The 24,243-nt window shown below is 36.0% G+C and overlaps 1 protein-coding gene across 1 annotated transcript in view; it reads right to left on the bottom strand.

The window, feature by feature from the left end:
• mmp11b (matrix metallopeptidase 11b) overlaps nucleotides 1–23,446 on the bottom strand; it is a 35,964-nt gene extending 12,518 nt beyond the window's left edge. Inside the window, exons 1-2 of the mRNA XM_056446971.1 lie at nucleotides 23,225–23,446; nucleotides 10,332–10,609 (exon numbers count right to left, since the gene is read on the bottom strand). Of these exons, the coding sequence (XP_056302946.1) occupies nucleotides 10,332–10,609; nucleotides 23,225–23,326 (380 nt within the window). The 5' untranslated portion in view covers nucleotides 23,327–23,446. The remainder of the gene's footprint in view (nucleotides 1–10,331; nucleotides 10,610–23,224) is intronic.
• Between the last annotated feature and the right edge of the window lie 797 nt (nucleotides 23,447–24,243).

Below are 24,243 nucleotides of genomic sequence, written 5' to 3'. Positions count from 1 at the left end.
ATACAGTGATCTGCCACTCAACATTAAACTGTGTCTAAACTGGATTTATTGTTTGAATTTCCTGATAAAACAGACAGAATTGTAAAGATTTTAGGCATTTGAAAAATGATCATAATTTTAAATTATGCTTTATAAATCTAAAAGTTTCAAATTATTCTCTGTGCTTTCTGTGGTGAAAGCAACACAGTATTTCTTCAGTACATGTAACCTACATTGAAAAGGTTTGGCATGAATACATGTACTGTTACATCACTTAGAATCCTGCTGTTGTAAAAAGACACAAGCACAGTCTGAATGTTTGCCTAGTTGTGGATTAGGTACAATACCCACCACAACTGCTACGCTTTGACCACAACCACAAAGCAAATGTGACATTTGATATTGTGACAGTGATGGCACCCCTATCTGGGTTTGTTTAAGTGCATAAGCCTTACAGAAATAGATATCATCAAATTTCAAGACTCTTTTGTTACTCGTCTTCAGCAAAACAATTCACAATACATTGCAGTAATGACCTAATAATAATCATTTTATACTACAAGACATACGTTTTAAGGAATAATTATGCATACATTCTTCAATGTTTTGTTTTAATTTTTACAGGATTAAATGGAATGTTAACATTTAGTAGCAATCCACAAAATTATAAATTATTATATATTATTATTTAATTATTATTATTATTTATTTATTACTTGAAATGGAGTAAGTTTCATGATTTCAATAATTGGTAATTCAATTTGATTAGTACAGTTTATTTTAAAGATTAAAATGTAGTCAAATACAAAAAGGACAGAAAAAAAATGAAATAATTTTATTAAATAATATTGTGAAAGCCCTACTTAAAATGCTACTTTCATCCCCCATGGATTGAGCTCAGAGGTTTTAAAGTTCTCTCAGATGAAAGACGAGCTGCATTATAAAGCTTGCTGAGTGATGGAGGCATGCATGCTTATTTTCACAAGCAGAATCCCCACTGTGCACGTTTATGCTCAGACCACAAGTCTGTATCATGTTCCATAAATCCTACAACCCTTTGGTGTATTTAAAAAAAAAAAAAAAAACAGTGAAATGTCTTACAGCACCACATCTAAAGTATTGTTTAGCTCCTGACCTGCAGCTATAGTTACTGCTATACATCTGTGTTGTTTTCATGCATGGACACCTTTGGTCATTATGAGCTCTGTGGGACAGGGATCGCTCTGGGGCTGCATGTTAGAGCCACAAAATGGTTTTAGATCGAGGGGCCTCTGCAGTCTGCAAGCCCAGACAGGAGCTATATGACAGCGGGAGAGAGCCCAGTGTGCTAGTCTGTGGATTTAAACATTGTCCTGTCTCTGCTCTAATGAGAGAATTCCTGCTCATATACTGATCTGGGATCAAGTCATTATACTTAAATGAATCTGGCTACTCTCACAGAAGAATAGATCAAATGCTTTAGATTAGTGACTTTGCTCAGCTACATAATTCTGTGGTACAGGGACCCCCATGGGACCACAAGAGACCTCTGTGAAAAAAATATTAAGGAGCACATCATAATGTGTTAAATTTGATCAAGGATTAAGTAAATTGCGGCACGTTGGCTCAGTGGTTAGCACTGTCACCTCACAGCAAGAAGGTTGCTGGTTTGAGTCCCGGCTGTGCCAGATGGCATTTCTGTGTGGAGTTTGCATGTTCTCCCCATGTTCTTGTGGGTTTCCTCCGGTTTCCCCCACAGTCCAAAGACATGCAGTAGGTGAACTGAATAAACTTGGCCGCAGTGTATGAGTGGTTGTGAATGAGAGAGTGTATGGGTGCTTCCCAATACTGGGTTGCAGCTGGAAAGGCATCTGCTGTGTAAAACATATGCTGGGATAATTGGTGGTTCATTCTGCTGAGTATAAAGTAAACACTTAATAAATTGCCAATTGTTTATTTACAAGAAGCATGTTTATAGCTTTATAATATCACATTAAACTGAGCCATTAGTTATAAAATTTTTAGTCTTGTCAACATTTTGGTAATTTTTTGTTTACATTAAGATATTGTTTTAAAATGTTACTTTTCCAGGGGGATGTACTCATTTTAACTCCTATTTAACTCAATATTTTAATTCATTCTGTCTAATGTTAGTTATCTGTGCTGTTTTCCTATTGGAATTTTCATTCCAAAATGGCACCGCATGACACCAGGGGCATCTAGTGGCTGTTTCCCAAATAGCAACAGAGTGTCGCCTCTTGGTGATTCTATGCTCTTTGGAAGCGCTTAACCCGGGTTACTGACCAATTAAAAATCTTTAAGCATACTTCCGCATGTACCCTAATATATTTGTTCTTTATTTAGAAGTGAAAAGAAGTCTGAAAAAACATGAGTAGAAGTTTACTATTAAAAGTAAACATCCCGACACCACCCACACTGCTGAGAATAAAGTTTGGATAAATATATAAATGTGTACTGCATGTTTTCTTCTCAATAATATCTTCTCAATAACACTAAAATTACAGCAGTTAAAAAAATAACAATTAAGAAACATCTAAGTATATCAGGGCCTCAGCCTTAAACCAAACGGTCTGATGATTATGGTAATGGATGAACTCATTCATCAGACTTGCAAACATCAAAACTGCACACGTGTCATGATGAACATATTCCCAGTAGACTTACAGTGCTAAAGGTTATGTGGACTCATTAAAATAAACTCAGTGCGACAGCATGAGATTTGGGGTTGAGATTTGTTTTGAGTTTATTGTGCACATGTACAGTCCGTCATTTAGTAAGGGGATAAATTACAGAGGACAGTGAGGTGATACAGGCCAAAAACAACCTACAGAGACGTGAGTCATCGATGCTCGTAGTCACACAGCATTATAATGGTGCTGACTGGGGTTTGCAGAGGATAAAGTATGTGCATGTGTTGCTGTCTTGACATCAGATTCTGATGAAGCAGCATACAAATTGCACACTGTGTTTTCAGGGGGTTGAATTTCAACTGCAATCAGTAATGGTCATTATCCTTGTCTCGCTCCAGTCCATTCAGCAGGCTTCTGATTTCAAATACAACCAGATCATGCGTGAAAACATACGATTCCACTTGAAATCAAATTTTACAATGTATAATTTGTTAGCGCACATTGCTATTCTTTAGGTCTATTCAAATAGTCTGTGTAAGTTAGTCTACTGACTTTATTTTGCTAATCTCCAGTTAAACTCTTGTTGTTTGCTTCTGTGTTTGGAATGGCGGTTCTGCTCTGTTAATGTCAGTTTGACAACTTTAGCCACAATATTCTTAACCACACCCTACTCTTATCGTTACTTTGATAAGAGGAAATGATGCACAAAAAGAAAGCCCCGCCCCCTACTCAATATTCCATTTCAGTTGGAATTACATCAACGTAATAAAAAAGAAGTCCCAGCAATGTCGGACTGTAATAACTCGCAGGGGAAGTTGACCAATAAAAACGCAATATACACACACATACAATTAAAGTCAGAATTATTAGCCCCCCTTTGAATTTTTTTTTTTCTTTTTTAAATATTTCCCAAATGATGTTTAACAGAGCTAGGAAATTTTCACAGTATGTCTGATAATACTTTTTCTTCTGGAGAAAGTCTTATTTGTTTTATTTTGGCTAGAATAAAAACAGTTTTAAAATTTTTAAACCCATTTTAAGGTCAAAATTATTAGCCCCTTTAAGCTATATATATTTTTCGAGAGCCTACAGAACAAACCATCGTTATACAATTACTTGCCTTATTACCCTAACCTGCCTAGTTAACCTAGTTAAGCCTTTAAATGTCACTTTAAGCTTTATAGAAGTGTCTTAAAAAACATCTGGTAAAATATTATTTGCTGTCATCATAGCTCCTTCTCATACTTAATCATACATATAACTCTCATACTTCTCTTACATAATAGCCTCCACATCAAGGTTCCTGAAAGCAAAGAAATTTCAAGGTGCTACAGGATTGGCCAGCCCAGTCACCAGAGATTAATATTATTGAGCATATCTGGGGTAATATGAAGGAGGAGGCATTGAAGATGAATCCAACAAATCTTGATGAACTCTGGGAGTCCTGTAAGAACATTTTCTTTGCCATTCCAGATGACTTTATTAAGTTATTTGAGTCATTGCAGAGTTGTATGGATGCAGTCCTCCAAGCTTATTGGAGTCATACACAATATTAATTCTTGTTCCACTGCACCATGACTTAATATTCTGCACTGTACATTATTTCTGTTAAGGGACAAGACTTTTGTCTCAGCAAAGTCAGACCTTACTGCCCTAATTGAATAATTAAAAATCAAGATGATCATATTTTATGTTGGTAAAATAAGTGTAATCTAGTGGCCTTTGCCTTTCATATAAGCCACTTCTGATGCCAAATGATCAACTAAACGTGGACAGGCGACAAGACTTTTGTCAGGTAGTATAGTTAGGACACTGTGATAGGCTCAAGTTATGACAAAAGACTTTATTTTCACACATATTTGACCACCAATTAACCTGAAGCCCACTGAACATCTCTGAGATCAGCAGAAGTCAAATGATTAGGTATTAAGGGAAAAGTGAATGCAGCTCTTGATGGAACTAAACTTTGTAACATTGCATAAGGTTGACAAATGCACACAGTGATCAAAGCTAAAGATGTTCCCTAAGGAGAAACTCCCTAAAGTCTACTTCATCACACAAAGACATTTGATGGGGCTAAGGTCAGCCGGTGGTGAAAAAAATGTATATGTTGTTTCACAATATGATCCAGATTAATATACTGTAGTAAACAAGTGGTTGTGGGGGTCTTTACATCTTAAAATGTGTTTTGTATGTTTGGTGGCATTCACTCCTAATCAACGTAGTCCGATCCCCATGATTTGGAAAACAGTTGTTCTGTTTTGACTTCTGTTCTGTCTTTACAGTATGCAGACACAAAAGGCTAGCCTGCCCTACAGCAGTGTGTCTTGATTTGGATGAAGAACCATGTGAGATTTATGGGCTGTGATATTTTATGGGAAGGGCCGTAAATCAAAGGGCAGTTTTAATCAGCGGTTGTGGCGGGTTTTCTTTGTCTGGTTCTTCAGCTCACCCCCTGCTGAGCTGAAAACTAAAACCATTTGGACTCTGCCGTAACACACGAGTGCTCTGAAATGTAACATCTTCTCCTGGTCGGGTCGTGACCTCACTGATTTAGATTATAAGATAGAAGTTCTATGTCCAGTGGGAACTGCATTTGACAAAGATGTATGAGGCAAATCTGTCAAAACATGAAGTGTTGACCAGACATCTACAAACGGTAAACTCATAATGTCAATCAAAGCATTGCTCTTAAATTCTGACAGGATTTATTTACTCTCACATCTTTCAAAACCTGTTTGTCTGTCTTTCTTCAGTGGGTCACAAAAAACAACAACATAGACTCATTCTGAAAACATATCCCTATATACATTTCTGGAGATCGTAAATTATGTTGCCAGAAGTATGTATGGCTGCATTTCATTTATAAAACGAATGCTATGGGGTGGTATGACGCTGTTCCTTTTTACACTGACTGCTTACTTCCGTTGTTACCAGGTTGACCAGCTAGCTCACCATGTACGTAGGTGGATTTGAGAGGAGCTGACCGCGACTGGAGTTCGAGTCTGGTGAAGAACAGTTCCAGAAAGCAGGTAAGAAAAAAAGAAGAAAAAAATAAAAGTAAAAGAGTAAATAACAGGGTAATAATGTGGTAAAATCTGAAAATGTGGTAAAAAATCAGGCCAGATTAATGTACTGTAGTAAACAAGTGGTAGTGTGGGTCTTTACATTTAAAATGTGTTTGTATGTTTGGTGGCATTCACCTCTAATCAAAGTAGTCAGATTAGCGTTCGAGTCCAGCGAAAAACGGTTCCAGAAAGCAGGTAAGACAAAAAAAGAAGCAAAAAATAAAAGAGTAAATAACGGGTGAGAATGTGGTAAAATCTAAAAACGTGGTAAAAATCTGGTGTGGGCTTTTCTTTTTCTGGATTGCTTTTTAAAACTGTCGGTTGGGTTTAGGGAAGGAGGAGGGTGGGTCAGTCGATCAGTCATTCAGTCAGACAACAGCGGCCTCTGGTGGATTTATGTGGGAACAGCTGGCGTGAATGGCTCTCGCAAGAGACATTTGAGATCTCAAAAAGCATACACAGCGGCCTCTGGTGGATTCACGAAAACAAAAACTGCAAAAAAGCATAGCTTCTGGGACGTATTTGGCACTCTCCAGAAATGTATATAGGGGTATGTTTTCAGAATGAGCCTGGGTTGAAAAAAGATACCTCTGACGTTATGAATTCTAAAATCAGTAAGGTCCAAAACAGCATAATTTTCATTGCATCGAAACAAAAACACTTGCACTTTACAATAAGGTTTCATTAGTTAATGTATTTACTAACATGAACTAATAATGAGCAATGCTTGTACAATAAGTGTTAATCTTAGTTCAACATTTGCTAATTAAAATCAAAACGTGTGCTTGTTAACATGTATATACTGCAAGTTTACATGAACAACTTTATTTCCATTAACTAACATTAACAAAGATTAATAAATACTCTAATAAATGAGTTGTTTATTGTTTAGTCATTTTAGAAAATACAATAACTAGCAATATCTAATACAAACCACTGGGAAATATATCACATTTCTCTGAAGAAGAAGTCATTTGTGCAGGTGGAATTTTGCTTTTGGATTAACTATCCCTTTAAAAACCAATTAAATTAAAGTTAACTTGAAATAATCCTCTGTGTGTGTTTAAGAAAAATTATTTACTGCTTTAAAATCAAAGGGAGGTTTGATACATATTTCTAGTTGTGTTCTGGAGCCATGCAGTCCTGGGTCGAGACAGTTTACTGCTTCTAATTAAATGGGTGTAATGCTGGAAAGAGTGTGTGGTCTTCTTTAGAACCGATAACGACTATAAGAAACTTGAGAAGATAAAGAGAGAAAGGTCCACTTTTATTTCCAAGTATTTCCTCTGTGGGTTGGAAATGAGTGTATTTCTGCCATAAAAAGGAGGAAGAACTGGTAATGTTTCATTAAAAAAAACACCCTTTAATAAGAAAAACCTTTAATGGGATAGTTCAGCCAAAACTGAAAATTTGCTGTTAGTTTACTCACTCAAGATGTAGGTGACTTTAAGAGAACATTAAAGAAGTTTTGGCTGAAATTGTGGTCCTCTGTAATTCATAAGGTGCAGGTCAATGGCTAACAGCACTCAAAAAAGTCAGAGTCAAAAAACATATACAGGCAAAACTAAATTACTACTTATGGCATCTGATGATACATGTTAAGTCTTATAGAGCAAAATGTTTTTGTCAATGTTTTTGGCAGTATTCACTTACTCAATAACCTTCGGCTAAGTCCCTGATTTATCAGTGGTTGCCACAGTTGAATGAACCGCCAATTACTTTGGCATTTGATTTATATGGCGGATGCCCTTCCAGCCACAACTGTTGACAGTATTTTTTATCTCACAGCAATTCGTAACTTTTTGATTTAGTGGCTAATTTGTATTAATTTGTGCAAACTCACTTGACCCCAAATGACGGTTGGGTCTAGGGTGGGGTTGGGTGCCATGGCTCCTTTTTAAGATTCCACATTTTTGTTTACTGAACTCCGTTATACCGAAACCATACGAATTTGTAAGAATTAGCCACTGAACTGACATAACGTTAAATAGTTAAGTTTCCTCGTGGGATCAGGCTGTTTAATCCAAAGCCATGTTCACAACAGTCTAGAGCAGGGGTGCCCAAACTCGGTCTTGGAGGGCCGATGTCCTGCATATATTAGTTCCAACCCCAATAAAAACAGAACCAGCTGATCAAGCTCTTTCTGGGTATACTAGAAACTTCCAGGCAGGTATGTTGAAGGAAGTTGGAGCTAAACTCAGCAGGACACTGGCCCTCCAGGACCGAGTTTGGACTCCCCTGGTCTAGAGCATGAGCTACCTGTCATTGGCCATCCAACCACCTTTTTTTATGTTTACATTTTGCACTATTGCATTATATATATATATATATATATATATATATATATATATATATATATATATATATATATATATATATATATATATATATATATATATATATATATATATATAAAATATATATTATTAATATTATTATTTTATTTTTTAATGGAAATGCCAATATGCATATTCAGTTTAATAATGCACAAAATTGTAAGTGAAACAAATACTGAGTAAGATCAAGTTTTTATCTAGAAGGAAAATACATAAACTATTGTTTATATACTACAATGGAAACATAAAGAATACATTTTATGTGGAACAATGGGGCGATATTATTGGACAAGCCAGGAGACTGCATCCTACTGCAGCAATTTTTTTTTTGTATATTTGGTGGCAAGTTATCAGGACGTGACGATTTTGTTCTCTTTGTCTCGGATGGAAATGGTGCATTATGCACTAATGTTTTATGCGATATTCCAGTTTTACACATAAGTTTAATTGGCATCTTTTGATTGGAACATAGCTAATGATGTTTTTGCAAACACAAACTCGCATATGAGCTGACACTCTTTATTTACAAGGCTGAAAAAGGACACGTATGTTTTATTGTCGACATAGGCTCATTCTAAAAATGTAACCCTATATACATTTCTAGAGATCGCAAATTATGTTGCCAGAGGAACGTATGGCTGCATTTCATTTTTAAAACTATCGCTATGAGGAGGTATGATGCTGTTCCTTCAGCTCCCGCTTACCTCCGTATGGACTGCTTTCCCGCTGTTACCAGTTTGTCCAGTTAGTTCACCATGTACATTGGCGGACTTAAGAAATAGACAGGAGTTAACGACGACGATGGGGTTTGAGTCCAGTGAAGAACAGTTCCAGAAAGTTAATAAGACAAAAACAAAAGCCAAAAAATAAAATAAACAAGTAAATAACAGGGTGAGAATGTGGTAGAATCTAAAAACGTGGTGAAAATCAGGCTGGGCTTTGCTTTTTTTGCATTACTTTTTAAAACTGTCAGTTGGGTTTAAGGAAGTGGGTGGACGGGTCAATCTGTGCTTTTGAAAACACTATTGATTGGGTTTAGGAGGAGGGTGGGTCAGTCGATTGGTCAGTCAGTCAATCATTTAGTCAGTCAAACAGTCAGTCGACAGCAGCCTCTGGTGGATGTACACAAGAAGAGTAGGCACAAATGGCACTCGTGAGAGAAATTTAAAAAAGCAAACACAGCGGCCTCTAGTAGATTCGCAAAAACAAAAACTGCAAAAACGTAGCTCCTAGGACGTATTTGGCGCTCTCTGGAAATGTACATAGAGGTACGTTTTCAGAATGAGCCTGGGTTGTGTATTGTTCATTAAAAATGGCACTTTCAGTCTTCCTGGATGCTGCAACCTATAAAAAAATAATTATGCACATGCTCTCAATTGAAAAGATTGACTTACAGATTTACTGTGTTTATAAATTACGCAAGGCTCCAAACTATCATGATTATACTAAGAAACTTGGGCAGTGAGGCTGTAGAGAATAAATGATGTAACTAATAATGTTCAGTTTCTTGCACAGACTGATCGTTTTGCTTCAAAAGACCTCAATGTATCGCCAGGAATCACAGGTATAAATTTTGGTTAGGTTTTTACTCTCAATGTGCTATTAGACGTTGACTTTCTTTATAATTTTTTTTTCCCCGAGGACTGGTTTCATCTAACAGTCTTGATTTATGTTCAACAGAATTAAATGTCCTGAGAGGTGCTTTGAAATATGCACTTTTATTCGATGTTTGATGTAATCTCAACTGAAATATGGTGAGTGGGTGATACATAGAGTAGCTCCTCCCCTTTTAAAAAAAACAGCCAATGAAAGTGGTTGAGCTCAAATGCATCAAATGAAAAGCAAATGAGAAGCGTCTTCAAGGGGGCGGGGCATGTCAGATACTAAAGAGCATTTGATTGGTTATGATGTGATGAGAAACTGTAGTCTGAGGTGATGTGAATAAAACCATTGGTCCATTTGGGCGTAAGTGACAAACTACAAGCTTTATATGTTTATATCAGTTTTATATTTTCTAAATGCGAATTTTGTCACTGTTCAAACTAGCTTATATAAAAACGAATAATACTGATACTAACATCCCAAAAAACTTTATTTTAATTTCATGGGACCTTTAATGCAGTAAAACGTGTTAGGGTACTATAAATAAACAATGTAATTTCCATGCCTTTATTGCGTAAGGCTTAAAATGGTACCTTGGCAACACATAAAAGCTGTTTTATTCCATTTATGCTTTTATGATTCATTCATTTTACATCTATCATCTAAACAAGTGTAGACACTGCAACCAGATACAACCACAACCGCGCAAGTCTTACTTGTAAGTGAGGTCTGTTTTGTCCCAGCGTCCTGGGAACAAATCAAAGCGTTTTCGTCGATGGCGGCCCCCAAGCAACCCTCCTTTGTGGGCTGAGAAATGAAGAGCGCTCCCCCCCTTCTCTGAGGGGTAGTCTGGGACTCCACATCGTGGCCTGTTCCAGAACTGGGTGTGTGGCTGCGCTCTTTTATTGCTGAAGTCTTCATTCAGGGTATCCTGAACATGATGAAGTCGGGTCCGCTTCTTGAGACCATGGTGATGGGTCTTCTGAGGCCAGTCCTGTCAACACACACACATAAGCTGTCAATCAAATGCATATTTGACCTGAACACACCTTAATTTGTAGATGCTACACTAGTAACAATGGGTGCCAAACATGTTCTGAATTATTTTTTATTATGACTGTAGACTTAAGGAGATACTGACAGTGTTAGGATATTGTAACTATGAATCTAAAGCCAGAGCTAATCCTCCCTACAGTATATGCATAGTAAGAAAGTACATAGTTTAAACCACCTGGGGGGTGTTTTCTGTCAAACATGATATAATGATGAGCGATGAAAGACAATTATATTTTCATTATTGCATTCTGTTGTTGTCCTTTAAAGCCATGCATTGTAACCCTCACTATGTAACCTTCAAATTAGTCCATTCATATAGGCTGTCGGACATACAGATGCAAACAGATTCCGTACTTGTGATCTGAGAAAGAATGAGAATGCACTGGGATTTGGGCTGTGTGCTACAACAGATGAGTTTGCATAAAATATGTAGGATGAAAAAGTCTGACTTTGGTAGTGTAAAATGTCTCTCTTGGGGTGGTTTATATTTAACACAGTAAATACATCATAAACTAGCATAAAAATAAACATATTAGTATTCGGTTTCTGAATATTGGGCTATGGTTTTTAATAGGAAAAAATTTATTTAGACTTTTTATTTTTTTATTTATTCTATTATTTGTAATTTAAAAAATATCACAGTTGAGGCTATAATAGGGTATATGCAGAAATATACAGAAGGACTTTAATTTTTCAGAATTTCAAATGCTTCTGGTGAACTGTATGCCCTTGCAAAATCAACGTGTTTCAGTTTTGTTTTCTTTAAAAATCAGTGATGTTCACTGCTTGATTTATATAGGATATAAAGTGGGTCTCAGACTGAACAAGAAGCACTATATTAAATTACATTTTTCTGCACCATGTATTTAAATTTAGAACATTAATTTTATATATTTTACAGTATTTTCAATCGAGTTTCTACGCTAGCTTGCTGATCCTGAGGGTGCCTGCGTGTAAACGTTTTTTCATCTCATTTTACGTTTGAACAACTAAATGAACACCGAAGTCTATTTAACTTATTGTATTTTAATTCCATTACAACATCGATGCTGTAAAAGGAACCGTATAAAATTGAAAAAAGTCACATTAACCATTCACAGAATGTTTATCTGTATGGAAAGAAACAATAGCTGTGCATATACCCTATTGAGAGTTTTAACTCACTGTTTGTTGACAATGAAATTGCACTGACTGAACAGATTAAGGGAGTTGGGGTCATTTCAGGATTTTTATTAGCTCACTGACAGGAACCCTAAAATCAGGGTATTAAATTACTACTCATACAGATTCATTAAACAGATCAAATCAAAAAAACAAAATGAATATGAATAAGCGAACTGTAAATATAAAAAATACAATAGGACTCAAATTGCATTGAGATTACATTGCAAATTATGTTAAAATGGTGATGTCATGCAGGCATATTACATCTTTGATCTTTTGAAGACCTTTTTGGCAATTATTGTTCTATGCGAAAATTGAAAAGTAAACTTTCTCATTTTTAATACATTATCGTCATACCCTACGTCATCGGTACCTGGTTGCAAGGGTAGTCCTTTCTGAATCAAAACTTGTTAATTTTAAGTTACCACCAGGGAGAATCACCCCTTGTGAGATCCGGCCCCCCAGTAAAGAACCGCTTTTGTATGGCGTTCTGGGTGACTAGTAAGATTAATGTGCAAATAAAGACCTTGCGGTATAAATGGGAGAGGTCAGATTATATTTATGCAACAGTTGGTTACTGATAATTTACAAGAAGCATTATCACAGTCAATTTCCTCAACCAAATTTAACGGAAATTGTTCTGTTAATGGACTGGGAGGTTAGCTGCCTCCAGGGTAAAGTCAGATTGCCCCAATTTCTCTCCGTCCCCTAACCTCATTTCAATTCACTACTCCAGCTGTGCTGGTTTACAAACCTATCTCTCCCCCTTTTCCCCTACTCTACACCTCTTTCTTTCTCTCTAATTTGGCTTGGTTAAGAGGCCAGGGGTGGTATGGGGTGAACTACTTTTTTTTTTTCAACGCTTTTAAAAATCCTTCCGTCTCTCATAGCCATAGGGAGTCTTTTAAAAGCTGTAATTTAAGCACAAGCTATATTTAGACAACCATAAAACATTTAGAAATATAAAGCAGGAAGTCTGAAAAGAAAAAAAGCCACTTGTTTAAGCATTTCGATCACAGAGAGCAGGTAAGACCAACCATGTGGTGAAAAAAGTGGCTTTAGAGTGACTTAGCGGATGCAGTAATTCTGCAGATAATGGATTTAATCATATTAATAATAACATTGTAGTGGTCAGTGATCTAGTGACTGTAACAAAGAGTGAGTGCTTGTGACATTACGTCAATCTGGTGTATATTTTGTTGCATTTTAGCCCTGTCTAAAAAAAATCGCATTGGTTCAGAATCAAATACTACTGCATATAATAGAGTTCTGCTGTGATTGCGTATTTGTGTTGTGAACAATAACAGTTTTGTTCTTTGTGATAAACTTCACTTTTCAGAATTTTTGCCTAAATGTCACCAGAAGTTACAAAGTAAAAATAAATACACCACAGTTGAATGGCTTAGGTGTCACCACCACTAACTCTCTATCAACTCTTTCAGTCTATATTTTAAAAACAGTTTTTCTGACACTTTTAATTGGAGTGGTTTGCAACAGTGGATTGCACAAGTAGACAACCAATACAGACCCATTTAGACACTTGTTATTAACTGTTTTCACAAGTAAAATTGATTAATCATATGACAAAAATATGGGTGTCTTCACATTTTGAGTTTAGTTCTCTTGGGTCTCTTTGCTCCGTGATCTAATCATATTTGAGTTCTTTTATTTGTATTTCTATTTCTATCTTTTTCATTCTCTCTTTTGTATCTCTAGTTTTTATGATGTTGTGAAGCACTTTGGTCAGTCTTGTTGTTATGAAGCGGATGCAGACAAAAGACTTGTGGATCCAAATGCAATTTATTAAAGGCAATGGTCAAATACAGGAGCAAAATAGTAGCACAAGGGTAATCCAGCAAATGTGGTCAGTATACAGGCGAGAGGTCAGACTAGGCAGTAAAGAATCAAAATGGGAAACAAGGCAAGAATCAAAACACAGGAAAACAAACAGGGGAAAACAAACAGAGAAAAAGCTTCGTAGTGTTCAATAAAGAAACAAGACTCAGCCATGTGTGAGTGAATGTGAGGTGTACTTATTGTCCTTGTAATTAGTGCATCATAAGCTACAGCTGTATAGACTGTGTGTGAGTGTCCGGATTATTGTCAGCTGCTGTAGGAGATGATGAGCGCAGATAGTTTTGGGAGTTGTAGTCCATTAAGAAGTAATCTCTAACAGAGAAAATAGTGCTGCCGATTTCAGCAGACTACAGGAAGTAATCCCCAGCGGAGACAACACCGCTGGTGATCACAACACTTGTGGCTGTTTTAAACATGCTATCTGAATAAAGTAAACTGGAAGTTAAACCACATCAAAGTTTGTTTGGAATGATTAGAGATCCATAATTTCAGTGGTCCTAGTCCATTGGTTTGGTGTATACCATGGTTCGCTGACAGCTTTAACACTTATTACAATGAACAACGCTGACATAGCAATAGTACCAATCAAACCAAACTTACTAAGTGTCAACACACCTTAAAATGTGAAAAAAATCTGAATTTGTGTTAAGTCTTTATACCATTAAAACTCACTAGCTTCAGAATATTGATGCCAAAGTTGCTAGAATACAAGCTTTTTTATGGGGTGTAGCCTTCAAAAATAATACCAAATATCATCTGATTGGCTTCAAACTGTTTTACATTTAAAGTAGACGTATTGCTTATTGCTGGAAACTTGTCGCATCTGGTTAAGACATGGGTGTAACTTAAGACAAATTCTAACAAATAAAAGGAATAACAACCAAATATTTGTGGGCAAGCCGAGACATAGTACCTTAGTAAAAATCCACTGACATGTGAACTTGATAGTGTTGCTAAAACATGACCCCACACCCCCGGCAATGAGGAACCACACAAATTCCACAGATAGAAGTGAAGAATTCCCTGCACTTTATCTACTCTCAGTTTGTTTCCCTCAAATCTGCTGAGTGCGCATGGACTTTCCATGGGCTGAACCGTCATTAAATGGTCATATATGTTGAAAGCATGTAATTTAAGCAGTCTCTAAACAACCTGGAGACAGGCAGGTTATTTTTTTGTGCAACAGTCAAGACTGTTTATTGTAGAGCAGTCAAACCTCTCAGCGATGACAAACTGGCCTCAAGTCTACTTAAGCAGCGACAGAGGTGGAAGGAAAAACACCCGGGTGTCTCAGGTTCAACGGGAGTCAAGGGTTAAAGGTTAAAGCCTAAATCAACAAAACAGACCCCTTAGGCCAAAGTAAGCACGCATGCTTTCATTTCAAACCAAAACTCAGTAGACCGCCTATGCTTTATCCTCTTTTTCATAGAACAGTTCTGTACATCAAGTACACAAATCAAATCAGTGTACTTGTTGGTTAGTCTTAGTGAAAAGAAAAACTTACTAACCACATTTGTTTTGAATGGTAGAGCACATTTAAACCCAGTGACCCTATTTTATAACCAAGATTTTAGTCTGCTTGTGTTTTATAAGTGGAAGAGGTGCAAACAAGATGGCTCAGGTTGCTGATCTAATGACACATAAGTGCTTATTAGCAGCTGAAACTGCTATGAGCAAAGACTCAAAGCCAAGTCTCGAACAGAACAGCATGCAGCCAGAGCAATTTTCTCAACAATAAATCTATCCTTAAGTGAAATACTACTCCATAATTGTGGCGACTCTAAGAGCAAAATGAACCAAAACAGGCTGATGTTTGCATGGAACACAACAGGATTTTTTACTAATCTTATTGTTTCAATTTTTTGCACAACCAACATTCTGCAAAAATGGAGAAAAATAGGATGAACTAGTTTAAACTAATTTAAACTAACTAGGGATGCTCATAATAACCGGTTAACTGATAACAGACATGGTGCGTTTTTACCCGATTAATGGTATCAGTTAAATGATTGAAAAATATTATTTTATATATTTTTAAAGTTTGGCAGCATAAGGGGCCGATCACGCTTTTTGCGTTAAAAGGGGAATCTTTTGAATAGTTTACTAACAGCCGCGAGCGCTTTGCGGTGCCTTTCGCGCCTTCTGTTGCAAAAAAAAGATAATTTTCCATGGAGCATTGATTTGAGCCTGCTATTTCTATTTGACTAAAGGAAAAAAAAACATATGATTGGACAAACAGCATATGCCGGTTCTTAAAAAGGATTCATTCAGTGTTTTCATTATGTAATCTAAACTTACCATTTAAGTAAAACATATTTAGGGCAGGACTATTTGTTTTATTCATTTTACTTATTTTATTCTTTTTTTCTATGCTTGTTAATATGTTCTGTATGCTGTTGATCACATGTTAAAATAAATCAGTTTTTTTAAATGTTATATTTAATGTGTCAGACACAAAATAGACACTTCAATTATTATTTTTATTAAATAATAAATTAATAATAATCTGACCAGTTAACTGTTAATATTCTGCAAAATTAACTGAAATGAGCATCCGTAAAACTAACCAATAATCTCTCAACTGTGATGACGAAAATGTCTCAACTGGCAAAATACAACAAACATAACGGCTTCGGTTGGAGATTGATCAATACAAAGTACGTTAATAGTATTCAAATTACAGTAAAACTTTAGGTCACAATTTATGACCTAACAAAACCATTAACAAACACTACTATTAACAGTACTAGCTTAATAAACTACTAATTAGCTGTGTATTAATTGTTGATAAGGCAGACATTTTGGGTAGGATTAGGGATGTAGAAAAAAAATCATGCGTTATAATTAAAACTTAACAGTTACTATTAGGCAGGTAATAAGCCAGTAGTTAATACCATGAGTTGTGACCTAATCTGATGTGTTACCCAAATGGGCTTAATGCACAGCTAGTGTTTTTCAGCCAATAATGAACTTCCTGTGACAGCTTTATATGACTATTTTCAATTTCATTTGATTCATTTTACAGCAATGATGTTGTAATGTAATTCAAATATAATCAGTTAAACAGACTCAAGCATCCATTTTGGTTGATAAAGTGTGAAAAGAGACAAGAGACCATGAGGCGCTGTCATTAGGAGCAGGCTAGCTTAGAAATTCCATTGAAAATACTGGGGTTTATTGAAAATACTGTTTTTTTAAAGAAATCTGATCTTAAAATCTGCTATTTTGTATGGGATGACAATTAGAAGGAAGCTTTGGGGCTGGCTGACTGAAATTAAAGTCTGTGTACAAATACCCCATTAGTTTTTGAGATGCATTTTGCAGATCCTAACAAATAATAGTCAACACAAAACATAAAGGTCCCAGACCTGGTTCTCCATGGGACTCAAAACTGATTTAGCCTTGCTCCACTCCCACATCTATCGGCCCCATCCCACTCATCACATTTACTAATTCAGAAAACATAACATTTCTTTAACATTGAGGGAGTGTGCTGGGAATTTTTGTACTTGTAGCATTATTTAGTTGCAACAGCATTTACCCCAACCCTCACACACCTCATCTGAACAAAAGCACAAATCAAAGATTTCCTCAACCAGACATTCCTCAAGTCTGGGCCTATTTTACAGCATCCACCTGCATGTAGTGAAACACGAAAAATGGAAGTCCATTCAGAGACTCACTCACAAAACTTCTTCTGAATCACCACTGCGGTCACACGTGTTCCATGTAAAACAAAGGTCTTTCTTTTCAAACCTCATCATGCTGTGATGTTTTTATGATGCCTTCCTGACAGATATATGCCTCTCATCAACCAAGAAACAAAAACACCTTGGAATTATTTCACCTTAAGCGGTATTTACACATTCAAACATCAGGCATTTGTGCCTGCGGGGAGATCTGACATGTTTTAAACTATACAGAAGAGCTATCAGGAATTTTATTAACATATTTAGAAGAATCCTGGCTGTTTTAGGACATTAATATGACATATTGCTCAAGTTTGCCATCATAATCAGGAACAAATCACTGTTTTCGCAACATGTGCATTTGTAGTTCAATAGGTCAGTGGGTAAAACTTCAGCATGATACAGTATGCTATGCTAAAACAAAACACAGGGATCCTAAGCCGATGACAAGCCTCTGGGGGAAATCCAGAAGAGCTGACATGTCAGTGCAGGAAAAAGGTTTGGAGAGCGTTGGTGTGCCTGGCATGGTGCCATCTCCATAGGGTTTCTAAGGATAACCTCTTTGTTAAGAGCCAAATCTTCTTCTGTAGGGCATCCGGATGATGTCACCGACTCCTGTCAGATCCCTTACTTTCATCAGCTCAGCCGGCACCAGGAGAATCGTGCATTTCCAAAACACACTCAAACCCCTCAACATTTGGAGGAGTGTTTACTACTGACTCAGCAAGCCCTGAAAATACAGCCAAAAGCACTTCCTTTCATCCTGCTTTTCTGGCTTGGCTTTTTATTTCCAGTGCAGCTCTCATCCAAACATCCTGGCTGGGTCTCATTGTCTCTCACAAACATGCCTTTGTCAAGAGAAAAATTACAAACAAGAAATTCCAGCCTTTTACATAGGCATTTTCTGGCACATTAAAGTAGGCCACAACTAGAGATAAAGAATGAACATGCCAGAGGAAATTGGACTAGGATAAATATTTATCCTCAAAAACCTCCAGAGACCTGCATTCTTTGGGATTGTATACACAAGTTAAGTGATTACACTGAAAAGGATGATTGTTTAGTGAGAACTAGACACAGATGATGTTGATGGAAGATGTTCAGAAAGTGTGTAAGTGTATCCAAGGAATACAATTATTGTCTAAATCCAACCAAGTCAGGGTAAGAAGGGAAATACTATTGCTTATGAATGTTTTAATGGTTTCCACTTGTCACCTTTTTCACTTCCAGATGGAACAGCTTGGTAATCTCACTATGAATGTCTACTGCGCTGTAATGTTTGATGCATTGCCAGGAGCAACACTCAACTTGAAGTAAGGAGCGTAGGTTCTTTTGTCTCCTAATTTCTGTAGAGATAGAAAACAGCTGTTGAGGCGTTCTAGATCTTAAGATCAGGTGACTGGAAAGATGGTGGTTTGAATCAGAACCAGGTACGTTGAGGTTTCTAATGTCAGTCATGCTCTTATTTGTCCCTACAGGCAAGAAACCTAAACCTAACTGCTCCACGGGTGGTGCGTCACAACTGACCCCGACCTGAACACTCCACCCACCCTAACCTTGTGTGTCCTTTCCTCTGATGTGTTCAGATTGGGTCATAAGGATAACCCAAACTGAATAATTGGTGCTGATTGACAAGGATGCCGAGAATGGGTAAGAGCTTTTTATTTACCTTCCTAAAGTTTTACAACTGCTTTTTTTTGTGCACACTTAACAATTTTATTTACTATTTCTTTTTAAAATCTAATTCGATTACTGATTTTGTAATGACTTGAAATTTAACAAAATTTTAAATACTTTTAAGATACAATATAAAGTTTGTTGAGACTTAAGTTTGTTTGCCTTAAGGTCTTTTCGGAAATGTTGACAAAAAAAGATTTTAAAAATTAAAAGTTGAGGGGTCAAGGTGGTATAGGCCTTATAGACGGATATATAGACAGAGAGACAATATGTGGATTGATGGACGGACAGATTACAGTCTTTCTCAGTCGCTTCGGTACATTTCTCTGATCAGAATTGAAATACTCAAAACTACCTGTCCAATCTTTGGATAATTGTAATAATTAACCACTGAGCCACCTTGTCGCACATGTTGGTCAGAATGTTTTATTTTGGTCTCTGTTATAGTCTCACTCTCCACAACATTTAATCGGTTGTTTGTGGCTTAAGTCTTTACATGCAAAACAATCACGTTGTCATAATTTTATGTCATAATGCATTTTTCTATACATTTCTATTAGACTTTTTATTTCTAATACTGTCTACAATTGGTACATTTTTCCCAGGTGAATCTTGATTTTTTTCTAATGAAGGTTTGCATGTATTACATTTATACACAAATAAATGCACTGTATAAATACAAATGTAAATTTTTCTGTGCACTATTCACACTTCTCAACAAATATTAGATTTTCTAAACCTTAATTTCCATGGTTGACTGTCATGGTGAAAAAACAACTAATCATTTTGAGGAGTGTGGCTCACACGATGACAAATACTCTTTATGTTTTGGTGGCCTTGACTAAATTACTGACACAATAACTAGGTTTTGAAGCATAAATTAAATGTTTTGGGGAAGTAACTAAATTTTGCAGACATGCAATAAAGTTCTGAAGTTCCAGCAAACAGTTTGGAGATTTGCACTTACAGTTTAGAGAATGTTTAATCAGTTTTGAAAATTGTGCCAAAGCAATTGAGAAAAAACTGTAATAATTGCCACAGTTTACATCAGAACACCTCTCCAGAGTACACTGTTGTATTGTCTTATCCATACACAATGACACAAGGACTTATTAATACACAAAGAGAGATGAGAGATGAACTAAGGATTTTGAGCAAGAGACTGGGTTTTGCAGGTAATTCATGGTGTTTTGCTATTTGTACACGTTATTTTGAGAAATGCACTTACTGTTGTGCAAATTTCAATTCTGATCTGAGAAATGTACCAACGCAACTGAGAAAAAATTGTAATGTACCAATTATTAATGAATGAAAGTTTGAATAAAATCATTATTAAATGATAAATGGGATGGGTGGATGGATGGATGGATGGATGGATGGATGGATGGATGGATGAAAGTAATGGAAAGACAGACAAATGAATGAACAAACAATGATGAATGGATGAACAATTGAACAATGGATGGATGGACAAGTGGATGGACGTTGAAATATGGATGGATGGAACTAATCAACAAATAATAAATTGATGAACAGATGGACAAATGAATGAATGCCCTATGGATGGATGGATGAAATGAATGGAAAGACAGACTAATGACTGAAGAAAAACAATGATGGATGGATGAACAATTGAACAAGGGATGGATGGATTGATGGATAGATAGATGGATGGATGGAAGGACGGGCGGGTGGATGGATGGGTGGATGGACGATAAAAAATTGATGAATGGAACTAATTAACAAATAATAAATGGATGAACAGATGGACAAATGAAACAATGAAGGATGGATGAACAACTGAATGATGAACCAATGGATGGATGGATGGATGGAGGGATGTGAATTTAATGTATATTCCAATTTAACTTTCTATATTGTGTTCCCAGTTCAATTAAAATTTAAACTCCCTGGAATTGGACATTAGCCTTGTTTGACTAGTGTGTTGATTGAGCTGTAAAATATTTTGGCAGTCTTCATGGAGTTTGTCAAGCATGAACAATGCCATAGAGAAGGACATTAGCTTTTCTTTTCTTAAGGGGTCAACAAATGCAGTGGTAGCTATCAGGATCCTTCCATTTTCCCCTCAGTCAGCAAACACAGTGTTTGTTATCCTGCTCAGCATGCCAGATGACTTGCCTCTGCCTGCATAATCTCCTGCTCTGGCTTTGTCAACATTCAGGAACAAATTGACAGCACATGCTCCGCATCAGACGTGCCTCTCTACATCCAAACATGAACACAGTCCTTTAAAAGCGTCTGGAGCTGGTTTGATCGCAGGTGCCATTCTTGTTTGATTGGTGAAGACAAACATACATATAATAAAATTAAGCTGCTCTTTATAGACACTTGCTTTTACAGCATGCGATGTTTCATTGTCTTTTTGTGGTAATGCTTTGTGTGATGTGGCGATTCAGAGCTCTGAAAGAAGTTGTTCTCCACTTTGTTTCAACTACTTGTTTCTGCCCTTTCATTCAATGTTTCAAACAGATACATGTTTTTTTTAGCCTGATATTTTCCCTGACAAAATCTCTATGGATCTTTGCCAACTGGGTTACAACAGCCATCTGTAGTTCTTCTTTGTCAGCTTTTTCTAAGCCTTACTAGCCTTTTCTTTGTTGGTACACAACAACATTTATCGCCTGATTTTAGTTCCAAGATAATTAGCATTATGTAAACCATAACATCCTAAAAACAACAACAATTCAATACAAATATTAAGACACACTTTGGTGTTCCCTTGAGAAAAGGGATGAAGGTTATTGTTAGCATTTGCTGTTTTATTGCTAACATATTTTAATTCATTGCTAGCATGTTTATAACACATTTTATAACATTGTTATACCATTGTTAAGCATTTTACCAACATATTGCTAACATTTTAACATATCTAACATGTTAGTAACACATTTAATACACTGCTAGCATGTTTTAACAAATTGTTTTGTTTCTAAAACTTCAGTAATGATTTAATACATTGCTAGTGTGTTTCTGGCAGGTTTTAGAACAGGTTGCTAGCATACATTGATAACATGTTTTTGCAAATATTGCTAGTGTAAAGTACATGGCCAGCCTCTATTTGTTAACTTAGTAGTTTTAAGGATTTGCTGATACTGACAGATCTCTAGCAAGGTCAGATTTAGGTTTAGATGCTGTGGATTAAAAACTCCAGTAGGGGGTAGATTCAGAAAGTATATTCTCAGATGTAATAGTTTAACTACGATAACAGTATTTTGGGTTTCTCTAAGCCAATAAAAAAACTATAGGCAGTTTTTTACAGAATGAAGTTATATATGAATTTAAAGACTTGATATTGACACTGATACAGACACTGCTGAAGAAAATGCTGCATTTTTACAATGCACTTCATTAAATTTAACATTTGTTGTCTTCTAAGGTGCCTCCATCTGTTGCTTGTTGTTTACATAGGTAACATTATTATGTAAATGACATATAATTATATAAATCTATAGATGTGCATTTAATATACTAAATTCACTTGAATTTGTTTTAGACCATTAAACATTAGGTAATTATGCATTGTTTGGGAGTCTTTAAGAGGCACCTTCATACACAAACAACTGCCTTTCACTTACTGGCCAGCAGTTACTTTTTCATACCCTGCTAGTGACTCAATGACCAAAGCAAGCACACTACCTGGAGAAAAAGTGCAACCTATTATGTCTTAACGCTAAAACAAATGCAAATATCCCTCTAACCAAATAAATTATTTTTTTTTAAATAATAAAAAACGATATGTGTCCCTAAGAGTTGCAAGAAATGTCAGTGCTGATGTAAATTTTATGTGATAAATACAGAGAGACTGCTTTTTCCCTCATATGCACAGGTTTTGTTTATTGTTTATTTATATAGAATATTATGCATAACAAGTGAATGGCAATGAACCGTGCAAGTTGCATGTACATTTGAACTTTATCATCACCTCTTAATGCTACTTTAATAAATAGTAACTGTTGGTTTAAAGATGGGTAATAAATTAAAATTAAAAAATCAACCCAGCGGTTGGATTTGATTTGTACACAAGATATAAGTTAGGGTTTAGATAACCCTGTGTTTTTCCTAAAACGCATGCATGTGCAAATCTTTATTTCAAGTTATTATTTTTTTTTAATTCGCTAAAAGAACGTATATGTAAAGGCACTCACCGCAGCAGGTCTGTACCTGTGGCTGTTTCCGTCTGGTACAGGTAGAGAATGGATGCACACTATGCAATAGAAGAGCGCAGTGAGGAGCTGTGCAGATCGCATGATGACGGAGAGCCGCACGCAGACGCTGCACCTGCGCGCGAGCCGCTTCAACTGTACGAGCTTTACTGTGACCCGGCGCAGGCAAGCCGAGGGATTTTATACTCTCTGATTTCTTTGTTCTCTTTTCTTCAAATTACACTTTGCTTTCAGGGGCTGGAGCGGCAAGTTCACCGGCAGTCACGTGATCCAGCCCTCCATTCCTCTGGCGAGAGGGGCGACGGTGGGCAGAGAGCAGGATTGCCTTTCTTTCAGTGGGTTAGTAGAAGTTTGGATCTGTTCTCGCACACATTTGAAGAAGTGTAGGATGTGCTTTTATCATTGTTATGATGAATACGTGCAGGCTTGCCGTTGTTTTTGTTAGTTGTTTACATTAGTTTAGGAATTTTTGGCTATTTCTGAAATGCACCTGTTTCATTTAAACTCCCATGTTCTGTGTATCATAGTAATGTACTCATTTTAGACATAAAAAACTGAATATGTACAATAAATGTACACAAAAAACTACAACATATACTTAACGATTAATATATAATGTTTCCAAAAAGTAAATATGGAATGTATACAGTAAACTTTAATTTAAATGTTACATTTTAAATGAAAAATGTACGGTACATGTATGATGTAAGTATAATGTATGTTTTACTATAGTAATATATGTATAAGATTTAGATATTATATTATTATTAATTTTTATATGAATAATATAATCAATTAAAAATATATACCCCAATTATATATATAATTAATTAAAAATGTAATCTATTTAAATTTATACTAAGTTAAATTAAAATTATATATATAAATATATAGAAGTTAAAGTTAAATTAAAAGTTAAATTAAAATTATATGTATATATATATATATATATATATACTTTGCTATCTACTGAAGCACACCATATGCCTGTAATTTCAAAG

This window comes from Danio aesculapii, chromosome 21, assembly GCF_903798145.1.
Source record: "Danio aesculapii chromosome 21, fDanAes4.1, whole genome shotgun sequence".
NCBI lineage: Eukaryota > Metazoa > Chordata > Actinopteri > Cypriniformes > Danionidae > Danio > Danio aesculapii.
This window is presented reverse-complemented; position numbering and strand designations above follow the sequence as displayed.